Raw genomic sequence first — 21373 nt, forward strand, 5'->3', positions numbered from 1 at the left:
TACCACTCGAGGGAAATCAGTGTGGTGTCCATGTGAAAAAATAGGCATAAATCTAGCGTACACATTTTCACGAATCACTGATGTGTTGATGATATAAATTAGGAAATGTTAGAGGACTTAAGGAGACGTGATGTTGAACTGCATGCCGATGCCATTTAACCCAAATGCCCCAGCGGCAGCACGGGAGAGAAGTGATTAACTGACGGAAGATATGCATTGTCTATACTGCCCTACAAAGGCAAAAGGCAGTAACTGACCAGAGTGTCAAACTGAGAAAAATGACTTTAAAGTTTTTTGTTTTGTCTACACAAATGTATTATAGGTAGAGCAATGAAAATCTGGTGAATTGTTGCCCTGATGAAGAAATGTGTGTATATAAAAAAAACTTCTGCTCAAAGTTGACCTTTGACCCTTATTTGTCAGATACTGTACTCTGCCTTTGTATTATGTACTAAAAATAAGGAGTCGTGCAAAGGCAAAAGGCAGTAACTGACATATAATCAATATTTGCTACCAAAGGCAGAGTATGGTAACTTGCACGTCAAAGAACAAAGCCAAAGAACAGTAACTGCAGTTGTGGCTCTCTGCCATGGTTGCTTGTATGGTTTTGGGAGTTACGGTGAACACAACCCTCTATTTTTTTTTAAAAAACAGTCAAATTCAGTATAGATATTTATCCATATGATAAAGGAAGTCTTTAATATCCCAAAAATGACATTAACTCATTTTCGACCAAAAATGCAGTTACTGCCTTTTGGCTTTGTAGGGCAGTATAGAGAGGTAATGTTAGATTACATTGTACATTGCAAATATATCACCATGCATTCATAACCTCGTGATTCAGTGAGAATGATCCCAAAACATCGGAAAGTATGTCTTTGTGACAATTCTGTATTACATTTTGTCAAGATGAAAAATCAATAGCTAACTGTTCCCAACTGAACAGTGATTATAGCGCTGTGAACGCTCCTGGCTGCGCCTGGCAAATACGTCACCATAATAGCAATCAGCTATGGAACAAGCGTGCCTGTTGTTAAAGGGAATGTGAGATGACGCTCTGATTGGTTTATTGCACGTTACGCCCAAACCACACCCATGATTAATGTAGCTACTTCAGACCACCCCATTTTAGATTTGCGTCGGGCGCAACAGTCAATATCCCGCCGATAAAATAGCATCAGCGCCCAAGATCCGCCCACAAAGTCACTTGCGTTTTGCGCGAAGACACTTCCGTTTCAGACCATTAAAATAGGGCCCTGAGGGTGTCACTGTCTTCCATCACTCCCAGATGGAACCTTGTTGTTGCAGGGAAACAAGCACAGGGCTCCCACTGATTATATTCGTAATGCACGTTTAGTTGCCATGTTTTGTTCCCATATTTTGTTAAGCACTTGATAGATGTAGCTTCAAGTTTCAATTTTCACTTCTTCAAGTTCACGTTTTTTTTTAGAGTTTGTTACCTTCACTGTTCATACATAACTGGAGCTAGTTCTTTTCAAGTAATGCATGCACAACACATATGGAACATGGAACCCCCAAACCCCCCCCCCCCCCCCCCCCCGGTCCGTGAAAAAAAAATGGGAATCAAACCGGTCCATGGTACATAAAAGGTTAGGATCCCTGCTTTACATGACCATGAGGCTATTCAACTTCATTACCAAGTGGGCCAGACAGGAAAACCACTGGGTCTTCGCAGTCCACCCAAAAAACGGTGTTGCCAAAATTAGTCCATGAGTATCCAGCTACATTTTAATGAGTTCAGTAAAATATATTCACAACTGGATTTGGTGGACATTCCTTTATTCTGAGATGCATCAAAAGGCTCTCAAAACACTTTCAATCAAACATAAAGGTGTGTATAGAGCAGGTCCATATAGATTATTTTTCTAAATAAACCAGTAAAACAGTATCAGGGGATGGAATATAACATTTACACCCAACTTCTGTCATAGCTCATATTTTTAAAAGAAATCAGTGAAACAGTGACAAACAATAAGCAGCTTTTTAATGCCTCAATCAAGTAATAGGCTAACTATCATTAACATCCAACTTCTGTCATATTTAATATTTGAAAAAAAAACAACAACAATGTAACATTACTGCTGCCAACATGGGAATTCCTGTGTAGGTTATCTGACCGCCAAGTGTGAGAAGCGCAAGCAAGTAAACATTGTTTACTTTTGCATCCAATCACTGCAGTATTTTAGTATTAATTTAAAATAGTATTTTTTTTATTTTATTGTAGACATGGAAGCCAGATTTGAAGGCAATTTGCGGGCGGGCATGAGGTAAAATCCAACGGGTCACTAGTGGAATAGCTCTGAGCTATACCATTAAAATTAATTTGAAGAAAATAACAAAACTAGTTAGTTGCCTGATAAAATATCCCAAAAAGTGGCAAAATTGTTGAATGTTGTTTTATCAATTGAATCAGCAGTGTAGACAAGTTAACTATCTACAGGGTCTGTGCAAAAGAACAAATAAAGAAGAAATAAACAATATTGACCAAAGGATTGTAAGCATTTCATTTTCTTGAAAGAATTAGTGAGCAACAAACAGTTACACACTGCTCATCCACTGACCCACAGAAAGAAATATACTCAATTCCGCTATTTTATTGGAAAAGTTTTAATGGTCACAGTCCAATCCTGACATGTGCCACAGAAAACAGAATATATCAAGTAGGCTACTCATTATACACACGTTCATTTACATACAGGATAAAAACATCCGCCCATTTTCTTTCAGCATTCAACCATGACCACCAAACTGAGGCAAATATGATCTTCAGGAGTAACAACTGAAGTGCTTCAGGAAACAGTTTTTCACTGATTGTGGTTGATACAGAATAAACAATTAACGGCAGAATTACTAAGTGGATGAATAGTAAATTCCACATGAAATGAAAAGGCACAGCATACACTTTCTGCAAAATGATTTACGTAAAGTTTTCCAATATACCTACCCCTTAGTGCCTTTAGAAGTCTGTTGTCTAGGAGAATATATCTGTCAACTGGCCTAGTTTATCAAAGATCACCCTGAGGCCTTTCATTTTCTACTTTTCCTTATGTTCTTAAAAAAGGGATGTGACAAAGCCTCATTGAGGGTGATGCGCTGGGTCACATCATACTCCAACATCCTTTGTATTAGATCAAAAAGCTGGCGATGCTCTGGGCTTCTAGAGGTCATGTATTCCTGAAAGTGGTGGACAACAATTTAGTCAACATACTTCTATTTCAACACACTCAATGTACTGTATTTAGATGCATGGAAATATCCCTCTATTCAGATCTGTAATTAGCCATCAGAGTGTTCTGATTCACCTTGAGTGGTTTGCATTGTTTCCTGACGTATCTTCCTGAGGAGCTACGCGCATCCCAATCCAGTCGATTACGATGGACATAACACCTCCTCCTAGGAAAAAGTTATATTTTTATGGTGAGGCTTTTTGCACCCCTGGTACAATTAGCAGTGTATGCTATTCGTACCCTGGTGCAATTAGAAGTGAATGCTATTCGTACCCCGGTGCAAACATCAATGTGTTCTATTAGTACCCCGTCTGGTATAAATATCAATGTATGCTATTTGTACCCCGGTGCACACAGCAATGTATTCTATTACAGTTTTTCTCCAATGGTTTGGTTCATTTCTTGAAAAAGAAATCACAATCTCAAAACTCTTAGATCATTTGGCAAAACAGTCTTACAAAAACAAAACAAAACAAAACAAAAGCTCATATCTCCCTCAAAACTGTTCAGTCATGCTTCAAAACTAAGGGCCCTATCATGACATTCTAAAGTGCATCGTCACTCGTCAAAAGTCTATTCAAATTTAGTAGGATGTCCAGTTCACATTGGGAGGGGTTTCGTTATCAAACGTGGAGCGCATGGCGCAACAAGGTGTTCCTAGGTTTTTTAATCAGTCATATGGGTGTGTTTGGGGCGTAACACCATTTAAACCAATGAGAATGACATCTGTCATTCCCTTTAACGGCGCAAAGCGCTATATATGTCAAATAAATGCATCAGTATTTTGGCATTCAACGGCACATTTGAAGGAGGCTGCTTGCGAGACCGTATGGAATGGTCATTCCTAAACTATGCTTTACTAAAACCTAGCATAGCCTTCACGCATTTGCACTATTTGCATTTGTCTATTATTTGAACTCATTGGCAAAGTGAAACTAACTTCACCAAGGTGTCAGTCAACGACAAGACAGTTATATGCAGTTACTTTCACTATTGACTGACAATGGGTTACCATCGAAAACATAGGCTGGAAAAAGCAACACTTACCCTAAACAACATTTATCCTGCAGAGGAGTTGCTTATATCTCGTGACAGTGCGTCTTCAGCTGTGCTCCATACGTGTCTCTCGCCTCTCCCCTAATCACTTTTAACCGTCATTAACAATTTGCAAATGATGGTGAATAACTACTCATCATGAGATGTACAGTATTTTGTAATATCTTTATTCTAATTATGTTTCCCATTGTAATCGTGCAACTTGTAATGTTTTGCATGGACGTGCACTGGTGTGCGTTCATGAATGATAGAAGGATGGTGCGTGCACCTGCCAATATGACTGTTGACAATGCGCTCTTAAAATACCGAATTAAACTTTGCGCAGGTGGAAAATGAGTTTTACGCCATGCGCTGGTGTGCAAAATACAGCCCTAAATTCCCTTTTCATATAAAGAGTCAGTGTCACGAAATAGCAAAGATCCTTCTCAATTGCTTTGGCTCATTTCTTGAAACAGCCCGGACGTTCTCAACACTTGGTGCTTTTGCCAAAATAACCTGGATGGTTCTGCGCAACACCATGGTTCACCTGCAAAAGCTCATATCTCTCCCAAAACAGTTTACTCATGTGTCAAAACGAAATTTCTTTCTCATATAAATAGTCAGTGCCCCCAAAATGCATCGTCCCTTTGGCATTGTGTAAGAACTGCAAGTCAAAATGTTAAGATGTTTTATCACTATGTCAAAGTCAAAAAAGTCGAAGTCAGCTTTATTGTCAATTTCTTCACAAATACTAGACATGCAGAGGAACTGTAATTGTGTTTCTCTCTATCCCACGGTGAAGTAAAAAAAACGGAACAGATAAGACAAAAAGTGCAGTGGATAAGGACATTTTTACTAAACAACAAATAACAACAATATCAAGACAAAAACACAAGTATGTAACAGTTAGCAAAGAAATTTTACATGATGTGTTGTGATAGAGCTGTGCAAAGATGTGCAAAAGTGCAATAATGCAAGAGATGTGTATTGTCAGAGTGCAAAAATACTATATACAAAAAACAGCAGCAACTTCAGAGTTCAGAGTTTTGTGCAAAAATATGCTATATACAAAAACAGGCAGAAAAAAAAACTCTATGGCAGAGGACAATTGAAATATCCCTCATGTCCACCTCTCAGTCTTAGCCCAGTCCTTCATTGATAATGGTTACTGTACTAGTTTTTTTTGTCTAGCTAACAGAATACAATTGTGTATAAAACTGAAAAAAATAATAATAATTTTACAGTAAGAGTAGTCTCCGAGGTTTGACCTCACACATTGCACTCATACTGCCAAGGAACCATTACACACATAAAGTAACTTCCATACATCAGAGTAAAAATAAAATGTATACAGCATAATATACTGATAGCCTGACTGTCAATTACAGTTTTTCTCAGTCGCTTTGGTACATTTCTCGAATCATCCTCAACATTTGCAAAACAGTAAGTGCCTTTCTCAAAACAATTCGTACAAATAGCAAAACACCATGGATTACTGGCAAAAGCCACTTTCTTGCTCAATATCCTTAGTTCATCTAAATATCTGTGTCAATGAACATGTCAGTGCCATCAGAATAACAAGTCCTTGTGTCATTGTGTGCGGATAAGACAGTCAAATTGCTTAGTCATGTTGTCAATATAACAGTGTACTCTGGAGGGATGTTCTGATGTAAACTAAAGTTTTGATGTCAATTATTGTAAATTGTAGTTTACACCTTAGTGTATATGGGAGTTTGATTGCAAGAGACTGGACAAGATTCACATTTACGCTTTTACTGTTTGTACTGTCATTTGTTGACAGACCATGTCATTGTGGTACAGAAAGGAAAAGATAGCACTGCATAGCACAAAGAAAAAAAAATCAGAATATCTCAGCTGTGTGGCCAAGGCTATTCGTACCAGGGGTGCAAATAGACACTCCGTATTTATATTCCAAGTTGCATACTTCAGGCTCATTGTTCGATGACAAAGGGGCAAACAGAAAAGCATAATAATGTGTCAGGAAGGCTAATTGCAGACTACCTGAAAATCATTGCCTGATATTGCCATCAGGGTTCTAAATTAACTTTTTTGATCTTTCTAAAGTTACCAGCCAATCAGAATTTCCACTAGCCAATTAATTGGAGCGTTAAATGGAGTAGCATTTGTTCAAGTGGATCTTAATGAAAAGGACCCGAAGGACCCGAAAACTAGCATATTTGCTGTTGGTGCATGTTGACATTGTAAACTTTCTCTAACAAGAGTGAAAAGCAGTTTGCAGTAAAGCTACTATTTATTGGCTAAATGTTGGTCCCTCTGTCTTTTGGTGCTCTACGCACAGTGCGTTATGCGTGTGGTGGTAGCGGCAGCATTGATCACTGATCAGGCAGCTTTTTTAAACTGAAACTTTTTACCTACAAGCTTCTCACGTTCCTCTCCATCTTCAGCTAACTCCATAGACAGTAAAATAAACGATCTTGCGGCTTCAGTTACATGACATCAGCCCCCCACAAAGGAAATAGGTAGGCTAAACACAATGTGTTAATTGGGTTAATATTTAGTAACGCCGCGCGTTATGTATTTCAAAATTAATCTCTGCGATTAACACGTGAATTTTGACAGCCCTACTTTTTACTTTACTTTTACTAGCTAACTCCCTCTTCTTTGTCTATGCTCCCTGCTCTTGCTCTGTTCATTCTTCTTTTTCCTTGTGTTTTCTAGTAGACGCTCCGTTCATTTCCATGGTTTCCTGGTTTCCATGGTTTCCTGGTTTCACTGCAAACTGTGTGCAGCCAATGGGCGTATGAAACGTCATCACGCAGCATTATGGTGCACAGTGTTCATGGGAAATGTAGGAAGTACTGCCAGGGGGATAAATGAGCCTTATGTATCATGCATGTACATTAATGCCTAATACATCACCGGCCAAACTGGCTAGTAAGTTTTTATTAACACCCACCAAAATGAATTTTAACCCGCATTTGGCGGGTTGGCGGGTGTTCTAACAAATTCACCATAGTTTTTCCTCAGATTTCTGTCAACATACGCATCTATACTGTTTGCTGCCTTAGCCCATTCATTCCCCTCTTCCATTTCAGGGGTCCGTCCTAAACTGATATTGCATTCTGACACAACTGTTCAATGACTGATCAAGCACCATAAGGTGACCAGATTTCTGAGACAAACACACAGATAACAAAATAGCCTCTAGGGGGCGCTGCAAAATATTGCTACAACTGCTAACTGCTACAACTTTTGACTAGTTTAACCAAATATAACATATGAGGTATGTATGGATTCAGAATTAAAAGGAGAAACTGGTGAGCTAAGCATTTGGTTACCAGATTAAAAACACACTTTATAATAAACACTATTTTAGCCCATGGGCAGCAAAATTGTGCTTTTTTTAGATAAAGAGTGGAAATGCCCTCAAAGTTGCAGTGAAACATATTTTTAAAGTTATTGTAAATAAAGCCAGGGTAATCACTGAAGTCGATTTAAATCGTTGTTCAGAATATCCCTGAAGCACAAAGATACCTAGGATACCCATACACAAATATGGCTGCATAAAGCCGATGTGATATTAAGCACCCAATTTGCAACTTTGAGTTTATGAATTTAGGATCATGAGTACCAACTTTCAATCAAGCCATCATTTTATTCACAAAATAAATCACAAAAGAACTTTATATCTGGAAGAAAGTAAATTAATAATAATGTGTGTGGAATTTTGAGGAATCCATTGCGTAATACAGGCTTGTGAAAAAGGCTAGAGGGCTATTTTTGAGTACATAAATCAATGACCAATGACACAGTTTCTGAATAAAGACGGTTTTAGGTAGTCATGAAGTAGGCAACAGACCCATTACACAGCTCAGTCATCATCATGGACATTGCCTAGCTCTCTATATCAGGGCCGTGCAGAGACCTTTGGAGGGCCAGGGGCTCAAATTGAAAAAGGGGCACATGAAACAAGATTTTTCAACATATGTCAGCATAATTTACAGTTCAATCCGTTAAATTAAAGCGACCCATATTGAAACAAAATTCAACATGGAATCTTACAACAAACTACATTATAATAGTATATAGATCATTTATCCCACCAGGTGAAATCTTTATCTATTTGTTTGTATGTGTGGTGTGTGTGTGTGTGTGAGAGAGAGAGAGATCCACTGCCTTTTGTGGCTTTCTTTCTGCATTTGTCTACTGTCTTTGAGGCATCTTGCACTGCATAATTCAATATCATGATTTATAAAACAAAACACAATTTAACTTTGTAAAAACCAACCTGAATTGACATGAATCTAGCTTTTAGTCAGTTTTTAGCTGTAGTTCAGCTGTTGTTCAGTTGTTCAGCTTTGAATCAGAAAATATAGTTTAAAATTATAGCAATAATTATAGCAATTATATACAGTACCCTCCAGAATTATTGGCACCTCAGTTAAAGTTGACTAAAAACTGGTATAAAAAAAACAATCTGTTGGTGATTTATTGTAATCTCACAATGAAAGAAATTAGGAAAAATCCAATCTTGAAGGTAAGCAAATTTATTTGGAGAAAAAGGAAAATCTCATAAAGAAATAAATATTTGTAACAAAAACACATTGCTCACAATTATTGGCACCCCTACTTGTAATTAGGGTTGCAAAGTGGCGGAAAATTTCCAGTAAATTTCCGGAAACTTACCAGAAACTTTCCATGGGAAGTTAAGCTGGGGAATTTTGGAAATATTAATGGGAATTTATGCGAATTAACTGGGAATTTTTGGTAATTCCTACTGTTTCATATACAGACATTAACTTTTTGTTTCGCAATAAGCAATATGATTTGTTTGTTCGTATTTTTGCTTAGCTTAGCATACAACGCTAGCTACCATGCTAGCGGGAATCCCATTCTCTGCCTACGGTTTACTAGCGTGCTAAAATAGCAACACAGAAACCACTGAACAGCCCAAGATACACCATGCCACTCAACAACAAAATCCAATTGGTTGGAACATTGACTGACTATCAGTTTGTTCAGTTAGAATTCCAGAAAATGGTAAAACAAATAAAAATACAATGACACAACATACCACCCCAACCAAACCTTATAGATTATGTAAATTATACATAAATTGTCAAGCTTAATCAGACAGATTAATCGTCCCATTACAGTTTATGCAAAATGACGTACACCCATTTGAATGAGGACAAAAGTGACGACAAGCCCATAACTAGGCAACTCTGTTTGCAAACTTCCCCCAGTTTCACACCAGTTATTCCCACATGAGATGACATTTTCACTGGGAATTGATTTTCCCCATGCATATTAACCCACCATAGGTTTCCTTTATGTCTAGTAGCCTATGCTGATTGCTGTGTGCATGGGATTGACGTATGTGCAGGGTAGAAATTTGACTGAAATTGCATTAAATCAGGTTGTTTTAACTAATATTATGCTGCAAGATGGGGTTTTGTCCACTACATTTAAGTTCCCTGTTATAGACTAACTTGCCATATTAAAAATTCCCAGTTTATTTCCATTAGTTCCTGTTTATTCCCGTTAATTTCCGTATATTCCCGTTAATCCCCATGGAAAGTTTCCAACTTTGAAAATTCCCGGAATTTTGCAACCCTACTTGTAATAACTTCTTAAGCCTCCCTTTGCCAATAAAACCCCATAAAGTTGGAGAATACAAAGCAAGGGATTTAAGACCGTTCGTCTTTACAAAATCTTCCCAGATCGTCCAGATTCCTAGGTCTTTGACTCACCCCACTGTTTACAGTAGATCAGGGGACTGAGATGGCAATGTCTGGAGCATGATTTTGTGTTCAGCAAACAATATTTGTTTTGATCTGGACATTTGCTTTGGTTCATTGACCTGATGAAAGATCCAATCATGACCAACTTTTAGTGTCTTGGCAGAGATTGGCAGATTTCCTTTGAAAATGTTCAGGTTTTTCTTGGTGTTCATGACACCATGCACCTTAATTAGGTTCTCAAGGCCTTTGGGAATAAAAACAGCCCCACAATAGCACAGCCCCTCCACCATAATTCTCATTAGGCATGGGGTTCTTTTCAGTATAGCCATTCTGTACACCAAACACATCTAAAGTTTCTAGCCAAAGAGCTCAATTTTCATTTCATCTGACAATAGACCACACTTCCAGACAAAGTCACTGTACCATTCAGTAACTCCTGCCGTTTACATTAGTAGTTAAATGGCTGGACAGGCTTTTACCTGCATGCCCTCTAAATAAGCTATTAGCAGTGAGGTCACTTTTGAAGATTTTTTGGGGACTTGGTGACCCTCAAGATGATACATCATCGGTTTAATACCGCTATTATCTGGCCCTATAGCCCAGAAACCCTCATTCAACCCCATCTTCAACCTTTACAATTTATCTTCATTCACTTACATAAACATACTGTCTACTGTTTTAGCCAAAATTGTACAAAGTAAAGAGGCATCATACAGGCCCCTCTGATTGGACAGACAGTCTATCAGTCAATCCCCGTCAACAACCATTTCCATTGATTCAAAGGGCCAACATGTAAAAATAGACACCAATTTTGCAACAAACCAGTCTGAAATAAGCATGAGAAATGTACTAACTCTTTGAAAATAAAAGAATGTTCCTCAACAATGCAATATTCTAAAAATCAGATATTCTAGAATGCTTATTCTACAACATTCTATGCAATTTTTGTCAGTATTTGCTGAAAGATAATGCATAAAACAACCCTCATTTTAACATATTTCCACCAACTGGATTTTCATGGACTTTTACTATGGTGTTTAAATCACTAATTGAAATATAAAAATGTGAAAATACATTCTGTTGCAAAAAGTTTTGGGTCAGACCTTACTTTGCCTGGACTACATGAAACATTTAATTTCTTGAATTCCCCCTAGGGATCAATAAAGTATATCTATCTATCTATCTATCTATCTATCTATTTATCTATCTATGGATATCATAGGCCTAATGTTTGTTGGTGGCAATGCAAGGGATTAGGCCTACGACAGTGTTTTTCAACCACTGTGCCGGGGCACACTAGTGTGCCGTGAGAGATCAGGTGTGCCGCAGAAAATTACCCAAATGTCACTCACTGGTCCAGAAAAGCAACTGTTGCATCAAAGAATTTAGTTAAAAATGATGTTTCATTGCAACTTTGAGGGCATTTCCACCCTTTATCTAAAAAAAAAGCACAATTTTGCTGTCCATGGGCTAAAAGTGTGTTTATTATAAAGTGTGTTTTTAATCTGGTAACCAAATGCTTAGCACACCAGTTTCTCCTTTTAATTCTGAATCCATACATACCTCATATGTTAAAATTGGATAATCTAATGAAAAGTTGTAGCAGTTTATATATTTTACGGCGCCCCCAGAGGCCATTTTTTATCTGTGTGTTTAACACTCGGACTCAAATTGTTCTATAGACCCTAAACTACAACTTGGAAGTGAAAACCAAACTTTAACACAAATTTGAAATGACTGAGCCTTAAACAACCCCACTACAAAGCATATTTTCTTCACAGTTTCACAGTTAAAGGTCCAAAATAGTATTGGCTACATTTCAGCACTTTTTTTCAGGACAGTCTGTGATCTGAGAATGTATGATAATATTTGTCTTAGGTAGCCTAATAGGGCCTATGTGTTGTCAGTCTTATATCAAGAATTTTTTTTTTTGTTCCTTTATATTTTTGTCACTAGGAAGCATACCAGTAGAAATATCTGGCAAATGACAACCATTATGGTGGGATAGGCCTACTCTGGCTAAACAATTTACAAAAAAGTTTGTACTGACATAAATAGTTTACATGAGAATAGGTATACATTATAATTTTGGCCCAAAGTTGGAGACCATGTAGAAATTTGTTGCAATTTCAAAACCGGACTACTCAGGAACCGCTTTTTGTAGGCCTACGCTAGAGTTGTTACATAAGTTCATTGTTAATTTTCTCGCAAACCATATCACAGCAACTTGGCGCTAATATCATTGGAAAGCTTAGATTCCGACCGTTCACGTGATATCTGCGTATGACATGTAGCCTATGCTATCTGTGTGACGAGTACTCCGCAATTTTAGTTTAACCTGGACTTGAGCAGCTGTCACGTTCGTGATGAATAGTTTAATAAGTTCCCCGCACAAGTGGTTTTATTTCAAAGATTCTACCGCGCTGCTATTCCACCAATCGAAATAGCCTACCAGAAATATGGGCATTCTAGAACATCTCTGAGGTCTGAGCTGAGCGCTTGCTTTGACTGGCTTGAGCCTTTACGTGAAGGGTGCGCAACTGTACGTTTAGTCAGTGTTCTCTTTCTTTTTTTTATTCCAATTTCGGGTCTGTCAGTCACAATGAAAACCGGGGACTTTTCCGGGGACAGCTCCAGCCGGGGACAGGTCACCGAAATCGGGGACTGTCCTCGGAAACCGGGGACGTCTGGTCACCCTACCATAATACAAGTACAGGAGGGTATTCCATCAAGCACGCTAAGGGTACGTTCAGACTTAGCGTCTTTTTCTGACAAAAGAAGTTATGCAGACCGCTTTTTCAGTTTGAAAAAAAAATCTGCCAGCGTTCTTGTTCCAAAAAGCAGCTGGAAGCGTCTTTTTGCGATAGACAAAGTGACTAACGTTACGTGTGGGTACCAAATGTCGCGGAAGAGAAAACTCACGTTGGCTATTGCTTTTGGTATGTTATGGTAAAGTTGTGAAGTCATGTCAAACAATTCCCTATGCTCAGACACTAAAACGAGTCTCTCGACCGGTGTTCTGTCACCTTCTCCATTTTTTACTTGTTGTCATGGGAAACCACAGGTCTCGGTAATCTGCTTGTGATTGGTCATCCGTAAAAAAGACAGCATGACGTATGGCGTTTTTCCGCTAGAAGTTGAACATTTCTCAACTTCTGAGCTGCAGAAAAAGACGGTTGCAGTCGCGTTTTAAAAGAAGCCGACGACTTTTTTGAAAACACGGTCTACTCCATAGAGTTATAATGGAAAACGGACGCCGGCAGCTAAAAAAGACGCTTAGTCTGAACGTACCCTAAGGCTAGTCCTATAGGCTATGCCAGTGGGCTACATTAAATCTAATTCATCCAAACCAATTAGGCTATAATTTTGTATACTAATGATTAAAAACCGTTTCATGTGTTGATGATAGTCCATGAATGTCGAATCTTCTGTGTGCTACAAAGTCAAGATTAAATAGCCTATAAAAATTGAAGCCTGGTTCATTGCATTTCAGACATTTCATAAACAGAACTATGAGGGCCCTATTTTCGTGATGCAAAACCTGGCAGAAAGCAGATTATTATCCCAGTGCAAAGTTTATTCTTATCCTGCACGTCTCTTTTATTGAGCAACGCTCTCAGGGGTGTGGCAATTAACAACCTAAGGAGGGGTCTAGAGGGGTCTGGTGCATTATCTAAAAATTGTTAACGTACACTACCTAAAACGCATTACGCCACTGACCAAGAGAAACCTGGTCAGAAATCCATGGCGAGTTGTTTATGTTATTTTAAGAGCGCATTATAAACAGTGATACAGTATGGGCGGGTGCACAACGCACCCTGCTTCTCTCATTCACGAACGCGCACCAGCGCATATCCATGCAAAACATTACAAATTACACGATTACAATGGGAAACATAATTAGAATAAAGATAGTACGAAATACACAATGAGTAGTTACAAAATACACAATGAGTAGTTATTCACCATCATTTGCAAATTGGTAATGACAGATAAAAGTGATTAGACGAGAGGAAAATATATAGCACAGCCGAAGACGCTTGAGTCAGCAATATTTCTGATGATTTATTGGTGTGAAGTTTTGTGCACAATGACAAACAGGAGTGCAACATTCTCGAAAAACCATAACATCAATGAAAAACATTACTGCAGGCTTCAATATGGCTTTGTTTGCGATTAGAAATGTCAAAGGACCTCATGACTGCACAGTTTGCATACAACTTCTCCATAGTTTGATCTACAGTCCAAGACCCATATCGAACTCCTCAAGTTATTAGGAGTTATCACTCATCTCTCTCATGTCGCACAGGTTGATTGCCGTTGCCATCCATTTTCTGACAAAACACCAGCAGTGACCAATTGAAACTAGCCTATAGGCTGTTTCCGGTACGTAAAATTGGTGGGAATTTTCTTTTTTAGCTTTCGCAATGCCTACTGCACTTTTGGAATTCTTTCTTTTCTTTCTCCGCTTGTTTGTGACTTTGTTACATCTATCTTTTTTATTTGTTTCATTCGTTTAAAATGAATAGTGTACATATTTGGTTAAAATCGATTCCCTATTTTAGTTTTCGAAACTTGTGTTGGTTTGTGAGAGAGAGAGAGGCTTTGCAACCCCCAACTCACATTTAAGGGATGGGCGTGTCCAGAAAACTCCAGTGGTTGAAGGGTTGGCAGACAACAAATAGCTCTCGAGTTTTAAGTGATAAAGGTGCAGGTTTATTTACAGTGCACAGGTGCAATATATGAAATAACAAACAAACAAAAATACTTTGAAAAAGAAAACAAAACCATCATAGGCGTTCCAAACTCACACTGTATACAGCCTCACAGCTAGCTGACGCAGTACTCTGCCATTCCAAACAACTTCTCCATTCCACTCTCTCTTTCTCCCTTAAATAGGTCTACCAATCAAAAGTGAATTGGTAGAGCTCACTGTCCAACAGGGTGTAATACATGAGGAATGACTATGGACCTTTTCCATACAGATACATAACATATGACATAACACATAATTTGACCATACAAAGTACATAAATGGCCACACATATACTTCACATACAGACAGGGACGTTACATGCAACAATCATAACAAACAATAACAAACTAATTAAACACATGCCAACTCACCACCCCCGCGCCAAACAACCCACTTTCCACTGTCCCGGGACAGTGAATAAGGAACTGGCTCCAATGCGGTTCGTGTTTCCCCAGGGGACCAGTATTCGGACGCACCCAACAGAAAGTCGGCAAACAAGATGCGTGAGTGTTGTGTATGTTTCAAAAGTGATGTTATTGCTACTACGGAATGAACAATGGAGCTGAATCAGTGGGTACCCCACTGTTCGCTATGTATGTTGATAAATAAATGTAGTAGACTGAACTGACATGCATTGTGGTTGTTTTAGACGTAATGTTTGTAGCGGTCGCTAGCAGGGTAGGCTTTGAAACGCAGCGGGTCGTGTATGTGATGCACGTCGGGAACTGTATGCGTTTATCAGTGTAAATGCTATGTGGGAGCTACGTGTAGGGAATTAAGGTTTACTAACGGAGGGGCCCGTGAAAGCGAGACCTTCGTTTTTCACATTAGTGGGGGGCCTTAATCACATTTTCGCGCAAATTCATCTAAAAGCGCCAAATTTTGTACAAATGTAGCTTAGGTCATACTGAAATGATTTAGCTAGGGCGCCGGAGTCAGCGACCCTTGGGGCCAAGATGGCGGCCAAATCCAATATGGCCGCTGCGCGAAAAGGGTTCCGGCTATAACTTTTGAACTACATGAGTTACAAATACAAACTTGATATCTTTTTCAGCTTAATTGATCATGGGGAATACATAGGAATGTTAATATTTATGACCCGGTGCATCTGGACCCCTTATTCCTCCAATTCTAATATGGCCGCTGTCCAAAAAAGCAGTTTTGGCTGTAGTATGGGGCCTTACACCCCATTGTTTGTGCAAATTAATCTACAAGCACCAAATTTGGCACGGATGCAGCTGAGGGCATAATGAAATGATTTAGCCAGGCCGCCCGAGCCAGTGGTCCCTGAGACCAACATGGCAGCCAAATCCAATATGGTTGTCGCCTGAAAGGGATTCGGCTATAGCTTTGGAGCCAGATGAGATACAAATACAAACTTGATGTCTATTTTACCTTTTTTGATGATGGGAAACCCATAGGAATACTTACATTTAGGATTGGGTATATCAGGACCCGCCAAATTCCCTAAATTCAATATGGCTGTCCGAAAAAGGGTTTTGGCTTCAAATTTTGTTGTAATACTGTTGTTGGTCATCTTCTGAGACCACAGGTGACCGTCCAGAGGTGGGTGTGGAGGATGCCTTAATCTACCTGCTTCATAGAACACACTCTCACCTGGACAGGGGCTGGCAGTATTGTGAGGATCATGTTCTTTGATTTCTCAAGTGCTTTTAACACCATACAGACTATGCTGCTACGTGACAAGCTTTGAAGGATGCAAGTAGACACCTCCACAACTTCATGGATTACTTATTACCTGACTGACAGACCACAGGTTGTGAGAATGAAAGGGTGTGTGTCTGAACAGGTAGTCAGTCACATAGGAGCACCAAAAGGGACTGTGTTGTCTCCTTTTCTTTTCACACTGTACACCTCAGACTTCCAGTACAACTCTGAGTCATGTCACCTGCGGAAGTTCTCAGACAGTTCACAGACTGCAGTTGTGGGGAGTGTCAGTGATGGTAAGGAGACGGAGTACAGGCAACTGGTGGACCACTTTGTGACATAGTGCAGAAACAACCACCTTGTCTTGAATGTGGCTAATACAAGGGAAATGGTGGTGGACTTTCGTAGGGCCAGGCCTGAGCTAAATACCATTTCATTACTGGGTGAGGAAGTTGTTGAGAACTACAAATATGTGCGGGTTCTTATAGACAATAAACTGGATTGGAGGTACAACACTGAGGCTGTATACATAAGTATATATACTCTTTTGATCCCGTGAGAGAAATTTGACTCTGCATTTAACCCAATCCGTGAATTAGTGAAACACACTCAGCACAAAGTGAACACACAATGAGGTGAAGCACACACTAATCCTGACGCAGTGAGCTGCCTGCTACAGCGGCGCTCGAGGAGCAATGAGGGGTTAGGTGCCTTGCTCAAGGGCACTTCAGTTGTTCCTACTGGTCGGTGTTCGTACCGGCAACCCTCCGGTTACAAGTCCGAAACGCTAACCAGTAGGCCACGGCTGCTCCAAAGAAGGGTCAGAGCAGACTCTATTTTTTGAGAAAGCTTAGGTCATTTAATGTGTGGTCATGGTAAAAAAAATTGTTTTCATCTGTAGCTTGTTCGGTTCAAAAGTTGTAGTCAAAACCCTTTTTCGGACAGTCACCAGATTGCATTTGGGGACTTTGAGGGTCCACATATACCCAATCATAAATATTTTGTGTTTCCCATAGCCAGAAAAGGTGAAAATTTTTTTAATTTTACATTTGTATCTCATCTGGTTCAAAATATGCAGCCTACAGTAATCCCTTTTCAGGTGGCGGCCATATTGGATTTGGCAGCCATCTTGGTCCCAGGGGCCACTGGCTCCGGCATCCTCACTAAATCATTTCAGTATGCCCTCAGCTGCATCCATGCCAAATTTTGTGCTTGTAGATAAATTGGCGAAAACAATGGGGTGTAAGGCCATATTGGAATTGGAGGATTAAGGGGTCCAGATATACTGGGTCATAAAGATGAACATTTATATGTGTTTCCCATGATCAATTAAGCTGAAAAAGACATCAAGTTTGTATTTGCAGCTCATGTGGTTCAAAAGTTATAGTCGGAACACTTTTCGGGCAGCGGCCATATTGGATTTGGCTGCCATCTTGGCCCCAAGGGTCGCTGTCTGTGGCGCCCTAGCTAAATCATTTCAGTATGACCTGAGGTACATCTGTGCCAAATTTGGTGCTTTTAGATAAATTGGCGCAAACAATGGGGTATAACTACAGTCAAAACTGATTTTTTGGACAGGGGCCATATTGGAATTGGAGGATTAAGCTGTCCAGATATACTGGGTCATAAATATAAACATTCCTATGTGTTTCCCATGATCAATTAAGTTGAAAAAGACATCAAGTTTGTTTTTGTAGCTCATGTGGTTAAAAATCTAGTCGGAATCCTTTTCGGGCAGCGGCCATATTGGATTGGCTGCCATCTTGGCCCCGAGGGTCTCTGGCTCCGGCGCCCTAGCTAAATCATTTCAGTATAACTTGAGCTACATCTGTGCCAAATTTGGCACTTTTAGAAGAAATTGCGCGAAACAACCCATTTATGTGCTTAAGGCCCCCCACTACATGGTTGTTTCGATTGATTGTGTAATCGATTTTCGAACGTAAAGTGACAGCCCTAGTCAATAGTGAAAGTAATTAACTGTGTATAACGGTTTTGTCGTTGACTGACACCACAGTAAAGTTCGTTTCATTTGAGTTCAAATGATAGACGAGTGCAAGTGTGTGTAGGCTATAGTCTTCTAGGTTTTAGTAAAGTATGGTTTAGTGGAATAACTGTTCCATACGGTCTCACGTGCAAGCAGATTCCTTCAAATGCGCAGCTGACTATCAATATACCGATGCGCTGTTTGAAGTTGCGCTGCTTGCTGTTAAAGGGAATGACAGATGTTTAAATTATGTTACGCCCAAAACACACCCATGACTGATTAAGAACCATAGGAACGCCTTGTTGTGCCATCTGCATAAATACAAAAAATAATAGAACATTACATAAAATCAATGTTTTACTGAGCTTGTGCGCATTCAACAAGGTTCCATGAATTAGAGCCAACAGAACTGTTGCCATTGACAGTGCTCATACTTCTTCACAACAACACTGAGAAAGCAGTCAATTTGAGTCAACTTTTTTCGTCATTCTGAAGAGCTGTATAATAAATACTGTTGTGCCACACCAGACAACAACAACAGATCTTTACACATAACTTGCCTGGTTTTCTGTAGAAGGTGTGTTGGGATGGGACCAAGGACTCTTTCCATCATGGCCAGGTGCTCTCTATTGCTGTGTGTCTGTAGAGACCATGACATAAAGCATACATTTATAAAGGTACATGTATAGTAGTTTAATGGCACAAAGGCATAGAGTGGAAAATGGATTGTATATAAATGGACCGCATTTGATACCACTTATTCATTTATCCACTTCAAATTTAATCACAATAGTGTTAATGGCACCATACTCCATAAGATAAATACAATCATTATCTAACATATGAAAGGGCTCTATACAAAGTCTAGAAAAAGTAAAAAACAGTAGTTTAAAGAAATATCTTTATAAACAATCTAAATGCTTAATTTTTGTCCTTCCCATATTCCTACAATATCATTGTGGGGAATCAATGCAAATGTATTATGTATATCTGTTACAGGTGGGCTCATTTTGTTTTCATTTAGGACCGAAAATTGGTCTCATTCTCTCAGTCCCTTTCGTTTATCTGATTGGTACAATCAGTCATCCGGGAACTGTGGGGGGACATGCAATTGGCATGCTGACTGCAGCAATGTGCCCCACAGCTGTTGCTTGTGAAGTGAATATAAAGGTGAAATGCTCACTATTCACACACTGTTTACTAGACTTTAACTAAATTTGAGTGAAATTAATTAAAGAAAAAAACGAATGACTAACAGCCAAAATTACATAGTCTTAAAGCTTACACCCTCTAGATGTGAGTTAACATTTGACGTGTTTAACATGTGAGTTGCAATTTGTCCCACCTTCTTCCATACCATGCACAACACATAGTTCTGTATTGTACAAAACTTGCACTATGTTTGGTCAAACACAGATATGACTCTCCAAGAGGCTATAACACAAGTCGGTGTCACAGCCCCAGACACCGTGAACCTTCTTACTCACCTGAGCGCCATCCTCAACGTCTTGCAGGGGAAAAGGAGCTCACATACCGGGGCCCAAAGCCAAAGATTCCCGACTTTGTCCATGAAGATCCACGTGAGTTCGCAAGGCTCAAAGTTGCTCTTGACAACCTCCTTCCTCCCGACGCCACTGAGCGCTTTAAGTTCCAGATTCTACTGGATCACCTGAAACTGGAAGAAGCATTGCTCATCGCTGATTCCTACAGTCACAGCCGAGATCCATATACTGAGACAATGGAAGCTTTGACAGAGATATTATGGCCAACCTCACCAGCTTGCACTTCAGCGCATCTCGAAGCTAATGGAGGAGCCAAATATCAGGATAGGGGATACAAAGGCCTTTCGACAATTTGCTCTTAAAGTGCGCGCCACTGTGACAAGCAGCATCTGGAGATCCTTCATGAGGTGAACACAGGTGGAGGTAAGACCACCACTTCCATGAAGAGCACTACCAAGTTTTCAGAGAGTGCCAAACCAACCAGCTCCACTGCTGAAACCCTCTATGTGGACAGACCCACTGGCAGCAGCAAAGTGCTACTGAAGATGAGCCAGGTCATCTTGAGGAGCGGTGACAACTCTTTGGACACATATGCTCTACTAGATGACGGTTCAGAGCACACTATCTTACTGCATGAAGCAGCTCAACAGGTCGGCCTCCAAGGAACACCTGAAGAGGTGTCCTTGCACACAGTGCGCCAAGATGTTCGAGTTATCCATGGAGCCACAGTGTAACTCTCAGTTTCACCTGCCAACCAACCCAATCAGACCTTCCACATTCGAAGGGCATTCACTGCCAAAGAGTTTGGTCTGGCACCACACACTTATGAAGAAGTCATATCGGCACCTCAAGAACTTACCACTCCAGCCTATTGACTGTGCACAAACCTTGCTCCTCATAGGATCAGACCATCCACATCTCATAACGGCAACTGAGCCTGTTCACCTGGGCCCCCCAGCAGGGCCGGCTGCAGTCAAGACGCAGTTGGGACGGTCACTTCAGCGTCCCTCTAAGCTGCTGAAACACAGCCTGACTACCCAGCAATGCCTTCTGACATCCATTGCTCCTGTGTCTTCTGAATTACTCAGCCATGTAGAAAAGTTATGGCAATTAGATATTTTGTGAGACGCTCAAGGCAAGACACAGAGGCCATTCGGATTCTGAAGAAGACCATTCGCGTGGAAGTAGAAGGAGTTCTGTGGTATGCTACTCCATTACTGTGGAAAAGAGACCTACCTCCCCTGGTTGCTCCGAAGGAATCAGTCATGGCTCACCTGCGTGGTACCGAGAAGAGGCTTGCTAGTGATCCTGAACATGGAGATAAGCAAGTTGGTTGAAGCTGGTTACGTCAAAGTCCTTTTAGGCAAGTCCCTCCACTCGGCGGCCATATTGCAACGCTTTTTGGGCATTCATCGGGCATCCTATTTGGCAGAAATGCGCGTGTGCAAGGCTTC

The 21373-nt window shown here is 40.0% G+C and overlaps 1 protein-coding gene across 2 annotated transcripts in view; it reads right to left on the minus strand.

Moving 5' to 3' along the window:
• Window positions 1-1834: 1834 nt before the first annotated feature.
• The window catches only part of LOC143132827 (dual specificity protein kinase CLK4-like), a 125743-nt gene continuing 106204 nt past the window's right edge, over window positions 1835-21373 (minus strand). For both annotated transcript variants that reach the window (XM_076292636.1, XM_076292635.1), the window contains 3 exons: window positions 18978-19057; window positions 3324-3414; window positions 1835-3195 (listed from right to left, as the gene is read on the minus strand). In XM_076292636.1, the coding sequence (XP_076148751.1) occupies window positions 3049-3195; window positions 3324-3414; window positions 18978-19057 (318 nt within the window). In that variant the 3' untranslated portion in view covers window positions 1835-3048. The remainder of the gene's footprint in view (window positions 3196-3323; window positions 3415-18977; window positions 19058-21373) is intronic.

This window comes from Alosa pseudoharengus, unplaced genomic scaffold (genome assembly GCF_046254945.1).
Source record: "Alosa pseudoharengus isolate Yale_2024_CS ecotype anadromous, Long Island Sound unplaced genomic scaffold, YU_APseudo_1.1 YU_APseudo_1.1_scf_19, whole genome shotgun sequence".
Classification (NCBI taxonomy): domain Eukaryota; kingdom Metazoa; phylum Chordata; class Actinopteri; order Clupeiformes; family Clupeidae; genus Alosa; species Alosa pseudoharengus.